Below are 7,754 nucleotides of genomic sequence, written 5' to 3'. Positions count from 1 at the left end.
AACATTTAGGACTTACTCCAAATATTACTATGTCAAAGTTACTGTGACTCAAACAGAGGAAATTTAGATTTTTTTTATTTCCCACACCTAATTTATTTAAAAGTATTTAATAGCATATAACACCCAAAATATGCTTCAGTTCACATTTAACTCCAGAAAATCATCAATCAAAACATGGATATTACCTGACCACAGATTCGTTGTGACGTCACTGCTCTTTTAACTGTTCGGTGTCTTTGCTTTGTTTGCTGGTTGTAGAAATGGTTTAAATGAGCTTTGAGCTCAGATTCAGAGGTTTCTGTGGACACTGCTCATGTTGGCACTTATATTTCTGACCTTTTCTTATAACCGATTAAACATGATCTCCTCCCTTTTGCCCCCATTTTTAGTGGTGTAGGTACAAATGATCAGTCATGACATTCTCATAATAAATAAGATACTGCAAATAATTATTTCTGCATTTGTGTGATTGAAGAGAATTGAAAATGTGTATGAAATGATACTGTTTTAAAGATTTGGCCTAAATAATTTTGGAGTGAATGAGTCTAAACATGATGGCCTAACTAGTGATACCCTGACACACACACACACACACACACACACACACACACACAGACACACACACACACACACACACACACACACACACACTCAAGCATGTTATGCCAGTTTCAGCTGAAACTATGTTTCAAACTATATTCCGGGTTTTTAGTTCACCATTTATGAGGTTTCAAGAAGAAAATAAAAGACAGATCTGAATGTTTGAAAATGTTTTGGAAAGATTCTGTAAAGATGAGATGAAAAATATTCAAAGGATAAATTTAATTGGTTTATTATTTAAATAAGTTGAAAGAAAAGTTAAACAAGCAAGTAAATGAAGAAAAAAGGTAAAATGAAGTAATAATGAAAAAAGTTAAACAAGTAAATGAAGAAAAAAGGTAAAATGAAGTAATAATGAAAGAAGTTAAACAAGTAAATGAAGAAACTAGGTAAAATGAAGTAATAAGGAAAAAAGTTAAACAAGTAAATAAAGAAAAAAGGTAAAATGAAGTAATAATGAAAAAAGTTAAACAAGTAAATAAAGAAACAAGGTAAAATGAAGTAATAATGAAAAAAGTTAAACAAGTAAATGAAGAAAAAAGGTAAAATGAAGTAATAATGAAAAAAGTTAAACAAGTAAATGAAGAAAAAAGGCAGAGGAGAGAAAACCCCAACAATCCCCTCTGAGCAAGCACTTGGCGACAGTGGGGAGGAAAAACTGCCTTTAAACGGGCAGAAACCTCCGGCAGAACCAGGCTCAGGAGGGGACAGTCAACTGCCGGGACTGGTTGGGGGGGTTAACAGAGGTGGAGCAAGACGAGACTACATCAGATGAGGAAGCAGTAGCGTCTCTCCTCTGGAACAAGTGGAACCATTTTTTCTTTTTTTTCATGCACTTTTCCACGAGCGCTTTTTTCTCCAGGATGAGATTTCTCAGCTCATCGATTGTTTCTGCGTTTTGCTTTTCAAGTTTCTCACATCTTTGTTCCACCTCTTCCAATGTTGCTTGTTGTTCTTCAAGCTTGTCTTTGAGTTGTTTGGATGTTGCCTCCTGTATCAGCTTGTCCTTGTGCATGTCTGCATTTCTCTGTTGGACCTCTTTGTGCTTGTCTTCTAACTGCTCGTTTCTTTTCTGGATTTCTTGGAGCGTGAGCTGCAGGTCGTCATGTATTTTGTCTTCTTGTTGTTTTTGCGCCTGCATTTGAGTGTTTTCACGCCTCAAGTTATTGAATTCCACCAAAATCCCCTTAACGAGCTCGGAGTTGTTTCTCGCTATCTGATCGATTCTTTTCTGCATCTGCGAGCACCGTTTCTCCAGTTTGTCCTTTTCTTCTTCCACTTTAGTTACTTTGTCCTCCAGCTGATTACAAAACTCTTGCAGTTTTAGAGTTTTAGACTCAAAGTCCTGGACGATGCGTTTTCCTTCTTTCAGTCTTTCCTGCTGTTGCTCTTTCTGTTGAAGAAGGTCTTTATTTTGGCGCAGTGTTTCATCCAGGCTTTCTTTCAGCATTCCGTATTTTTCCTGCATGCTCTTCAGTTCGTGCTGCATGTCTTGTTGCTTTTTGTGCTGCTCTTCCTTCTGTTGGAGGAATTCTTTCTTTTCTTCCACAGCTTCATGGAGCTGTCTTTGGAGGAGCCGATTTTTTCGGTCCATGTATTGGAGATCCCATTGTATCTTATCAGTCATCGTTTTCTTGTCTTGGAGCTGGTTGGTCATTTCTTTTAGTTCTGCACTCTTTTTCCTGTTTTCTTTAATGAGGTGCACAATCTGCTCTCGGGTCTGAGGAAACTTGATTCCCCAGCCCTCATTAATAATTTTTATGTCCGGCTGGCGCTGTTGTCTTTCTTCCAGCTCTTTATTTTGGGCTTCCATTCGTCTACACTTGTCCTCCAGTTGAAGTTTCTCTTCTTCAATTTGTTGCATTTTTTTCTGGAGAAGGTAGTTTTCCTTTCTACTCTCCTCTAATGCCCTTTGGAAGGATGAGACGCCATTTGGGGAAATTGGCCGGCCACGCCAGGAAGGAGAGGTGGCGTAATCTTTTTGAATTGGTTGTTTTTTTCTTGGAAACATGTTGGAGTTTCTATACGATGACTTTGAAGAGCTTTCCAAATGTTTCTGTGGTGAACGTTTTGTAGGCTGCAAACACAGATGCTGCTGAAACGAACTAAAACTTGCTGTTTCTCACCCCTACTTAAGGAAAAACATCAAAGGACTTAAGATTCTTAAGATCTATGACATCATCACTCCCTAAGCCAATGAGATTATCACAAGACATTTTGGAATGGGGTATTTTTTTTTTAAACTGTTTTCAAACTTAACTGAAAATTTCAGTGTTTCCTAGTTGTGGACTATTGGTTAGTCCAGCCGATTAAGAAATTAATTGTCACAAACATCTTGTACACTATATGCATGTAAGGCAACCGTTTCCTTTTTCAGTATTTTTGTGTTCTGATCTTTTAACAAAAGGGTAACAAAAGACATTTAAATCGACCTAAGATGATTTGTTTAAATTTTTACAAGGTCTTACTAAGGTGATGCAAAGTGAAACATGCTTTCTTCTTTTTTGGTAATGTGCTGGAAAAGCTTGAAAAATTGACCTTGAATGTGCTTAAAAAGTGCTTGAATTTGACCCTAAAAATGTGTATGGACCCTGCACATATTGCAGTATTTAAAGTTTATAGTAGGTATTTCATGGCAACAGCTAATCTTTATTTTGTTTACTGGGAAATGAAATGCTGCTGGTAATGTTCTCTCTATGTGTTGAACTCCCTGAGTGTGAATACTCAGGGAGTGTGAACACTCAGGGAGTGTGAACACTCAGGGAGTGGATTGGAGTCCACATGAATGATTACAAAGCTGTAGCCATGCTTTTCCCACTGTTCTCTGCATTTCCTGCTTCCTGTCTATGCACATGTCATAAAATAAAAGCCTTCCTGTCTATCTAGATGTCAAAATAAAGATTCACAATTTTACGATGTATAACAATAGAAATACACTTTACACTTATTTGTGTCATTAGCATATGAACATATTGAAAACAGAACACTCCCCGTTTGGCATTCCCAAATATGCCACTTCATGCTTAACTGTCTTTGGTTGACTTCTGACTCTCTATTGATAAGAGCAAAATAACATCACTTATAGGCCTTGAGAAAGTCTTTACTTTGCCTTGTGATGTTGTTCTGACTTCCACTTTGCGCACCTTCCCATCACTACTTGGAAAGGTGGTAGTGACAAACCCCATCGGCCACTCGTTACGAGATGACTGCTTCTGTTTGAGCAAAACTACATCACTCACTTGTAAGTTGCGACATGCTACTTGCCACTTGCGTCTTGGCTGCAGAGTGTGTAGGTATTCATTTCTCCATCGGGTCCAGAATTCATCAGCAAGTACCTCTACTCGTCTCCACTGGCACTTCAAAAGTTCTTTTCCAACAAACTCGTCAGCTGGAGGTGGTACACCAGGTTTCTGTGTTACTATCATAGCGGGAGTCAGCAGCAGTGGTGAAGAAGGATCGGAGGAGACTAGGATCAATGGCCTTGCATTGATTATAGCAGACACCTCTGCCATCAAGGTACAGAGCACTTCATGAGTCAGGGAACTGTGTTTACCGTGAGACAACATGGAGTCCAGTATCCTCCTGGTTACACCAATCATGTGCTCCCACACACCTCCCATATGCGAGGCATGTGGAGGGTTGAACTCCCATGTACAGCCGTGTTCGTAGAGGTATCTCAGGATCTTGTCTTGACTCTGATCATCTTGTCCATCCATCCATCCATCCATCCATCTTCATCCGCTTTATCCGAGGCCGGGTCGCGGGGGCAGCAGCCTAAGCAAAGAGGCCCAGACCTCCCTCTCCCCAGCCACCTCCTCCAGCTTATCCGGGGGAACACCAAGGCGTGCCCAGGCCAGCCGAGAGATATAATCTCTCCAGCGTGTCCTGGGTCTGCCCCGGGGCCTCCTCCCGGTGGGACATGCCTGGAACACCTCACCCAGGAGGCGCCCAGGGGGCATCCTTGTCAGATGCCAGAACCACCTCAGCTGGCTCCTTTCGATGTGGAGCAGCAGCGGCTCTACTCTGAGCCCCTCCCGGATGGCCGAACTTCTCACCCTATCTCTAAGGGAGAGGCCAGCCACCCTTCTGATCATCTTGTCTTATTCCTAATTCAGAACATGCTCCAACAAAGTTTGTACCACAGTCTGACCTCAGCTGCTTCACAGGCCCTCTTAAAGCAAAAAGTCTGCATAGTGCATTGATGCAGCTATTTGAGTCCATGGACTCAATGACTTCTATATGCACAGCCCTGGTACTCATGCATGTGAAAAGGATCGCCCATCGCTTACTCTGAGGTGCTCCACCTCGAGTTCTTCGGGTGATTACCTCCCACGGACCAAAAACATCCAACCCTACATATGTAAAGGGAGGAGACATGCTCAGACGTTCTGGGGGAAGGTCGGCCATTTTCTGGACTTCCAGTTTTCCTCTCAGCTTTCGGCAGACAATACAGGAATGGATTACAGAGCTAATCGACCTTTTGCCAGCAACAATCCACAGGCCTTCCACTCTGATTGCCCCTTCTGTAAACTGTCGTCCTTGATGTTTTATCTTTTCATGGTAATGGGTCACTAGCAATTTGGTCACATGATTCTGTTTTGGGAGAATGATTGGATTTTTCATTCCAAGACTAACAGTGGAGTGTTTCAGACGTCCACCAACCCGTAAAACACCGTTGCACATGAAAGGGTCTAGCTTGAGGATTGTGCTTGTCTTTGAAATTGCTCTATTCTCTTGCAGTGCAACATACTCTTCTGGATAAGCGTCCCCTTGGACAAACCCAAGTATGGTCAGTTCTTCTGGAGTATGAAGTTTGTTGCACATATACCATCCTCTACATGTATTTGGGGGGTTGGTACTGAATGACTGAGTCTGGTGGCTCAAGAAGGCAACTGCTCTCAGTAAAGACCTCCAGGTGGAGAAGCGTTGGAACCTATTTGAAGTCAACTTCAAATAGGTTCCACAACAAATGTCGCCTTGAGGCGACATTTGTTGTGATTTGGCGCTATATAAATAAAATTGAATTGAATTGAACTTCAAGTTCATAGTTATATGGGTAGCACAGGATGTCAGCTGTGGTCTTACCTCCACATCTGCATCTGGTTCCACCAGCTCAAATGGCTCATGTGTTTCAGCCACAGGAGGCTTGTGAAGAAAATCTGGACCTGTAAACCACATAGTCTCTCCAAGCCAAGATGCTTTGACCGATCTGGTGGCTAGGTCAGCTGGATTCTGATCTGTTGGCACGTAGTGCCACTGCTGAGGAGAAGTTGTCTGTCGAATTCAGTGAACACGATTGTGCACATACACATAGAATCGTTTAGAATCATTGTGGATGTATCCGAGAACCACCTTGCTGTCACAGAAAACCTTCACAGTATCAGGTTTAAGATCGAGTTCCCTGAGGATTAGTTCTGCCACTTCGACGGCCAGCACTGCCCCACAGAGTTCCAGGTGAGGGATTGTGGGCTCTGGTTTAGGAGCTAGCTTGGCTTTCCCAAGTACAAAGCCGACTCGATACTGTCCGTCTGTAGTGATGACTTTCAGGTAAGCTACTGCTCCTATGGCCCAGTTTGAGGCGTCAGAAAATACACACAGCTCAGTATACATAGCAGTGGAGAGGGACTGTTGTATATAGGCACGAGGAAGCTGAAGATTACTTAAATCCTGTAGTGATCTTCTCCATGTTTCCCATTCATTTAACTTGTTTGTGGGAAGTTCTGTATCCCAGTCGCATATGTCAGCTGAAAGTTCCCTTAGTAGTGCTCGTCCTCGGATAGTCACTGGAGCAGCCAAGCCCAGTGGGTCGAAGAGGCTGTTAACTGTCGATAGCACTCCTCGGCGAGTGAAGGGTTTATCGTCAGCTGCAACTTTGAATGTGAAGGTGTCAGAATCTATCCTCCATTACAGACCAAGGCTTCTTTGTGCTGGGAGAACTTCCTCATTTAGCGCCAAGTCTTTTAAACCTGTAGCCAGATCTTCAGGGGTGAAAGCCCGCATCACTTTGATACTGTTGGAGGCAATCTTATGCAGTTTAAGATTAGATCCTGCCAGTGATGCTTGAGTGCGCTTGAGAAGGTCAATAGCTTCTGCTTCTGTCGAGAGAGAGATCAGTCCGTCGTCCACATAAGTGTCTTTTTTTTTTTTTTTTTTTTTTTTGAAAGAAGTGTCTCTCCACAAACTGCCGTGTGTCAGGTCCGTATTTGTGCTCACCCTCTTGGGAAGCTCTTCAAAGTCCATATATAGCGACTGCAGGTGACGGGCTATTCCCGAACACATGCACGCGCATGCGGTATTCCCCTACTTCCTTTGTCAGGTCATGATCTTTGTGCCAAAGAAATCTTAGATAATTTCTGTGGTCCTCTCTCACCATGAAACCATAGAACATCTGTTGGATGTCGGCTGTCACGGCAACAATGTCCTTTCTGAACCTGAGCAGCACTCCTAACAGGGAGTTATTTAGGTCAGGACCTGAGAGCAGGAGGCCGTTAAGAGAAATGCGACTTTCTTGTGCGCTTGAGTCAAATACCACACGTATTTGATCGGGTTTTTGGAGGTGGTAGACCCCAAAAATGGGTAAATACCAACATTCTTCATGTTCTTGGAGAGAAGGTGCCTTCTCAGCGTGCCCATTTTCGAAGAGCTTCTTCATGAACGCAATGAACTGCTCTTTCATTTTAGGATTTTTGCCCAATGTGCGATCCAGAGAGTGGAGACGAGACAAGGCTTGAGCACGGTTGTTTGGTAGGTGTGGTCTGGGCGACCTGAATGGTAGAGGAGCAACCCAGCTGTTTTGTTCATTCTGACAGAACTCCTTCTGCATGATGTTCAGAAAGCTCTCATCTTCAAACGACAAAGCCGGTTCGTTATCACATGTCTGTCTTGTGAATACGCTTACCCTAAGTTTTTCCTCAGCAGGCATGTTGATGGAGCCATAACTGGACAGGGAAGGGTAAATATCGGGTCTTGGCTCCCCACCATACGCCAACTTTTCTTTCACAGATGTTTCATTCTGACATGGCACCATGAAAGATGGACGTCCATTCGGCAGGACACTAGTCTTATAGTCTATCTCGGGAATGTAAGGCACTATGGGCATCAAGTGGGCATGGGAACGCGCAACCTCTGGTGAGGGGATTTCAGACCTGTTGGTC

General features: G+C 43.0%; 1 protein-coding gene across 1 annotated transcript; it reads right to left on the bottom strand.

Moving 5' to 3' along the window:
- Positions 1-767: 767 nt before the first annotated feature.
- LOC148104341 (uncharacterized) lies at positions 768-2,611 on the bottom strand. The gene has a single exon (XM_087837709.1). The coding sequence runs from the start codon at positions 2,609-2,611 to the stop codon at positions 1,298-1,300; it is 1,314 nt and encodes a 437-aa protein (XP_087693835.1). The 3' UTR covers positions 768-1,297.
- Between the last annotated feature and the right edge of the window lie 5,143 nt (positions 2,612-7,754).

Source organism: Neolamprologus brichardi, chromosome 3 (assembly GCF_056152115.1).
Source record: "Neolamprologus brichardi isolate AB-2024 chromosome 3, ASM5615211v1, whole genome shotgun sequence".
Classification (NCBI taxonomy): Eukaryota; Metazoa; Chordata; class Actinopteri; order Cichliformes; family Cichlidae; genus Neolamprologus; species Neolamprologus brichardi.
Note: the sequence above shows the minus strand (reverse complement) of the source record. Positions and strands in the feature narration are given on the sequence as shown.

Excerpts from the sequence above, each read along its gene's own strand:
- LOC148104341 (XM_087837709.1), bottom strand. The coding sequence starts at position 2,611 with ATGTTTCCAAGAAAAAAACAACCAATTCAAAAAGATTACGCCACCTCT.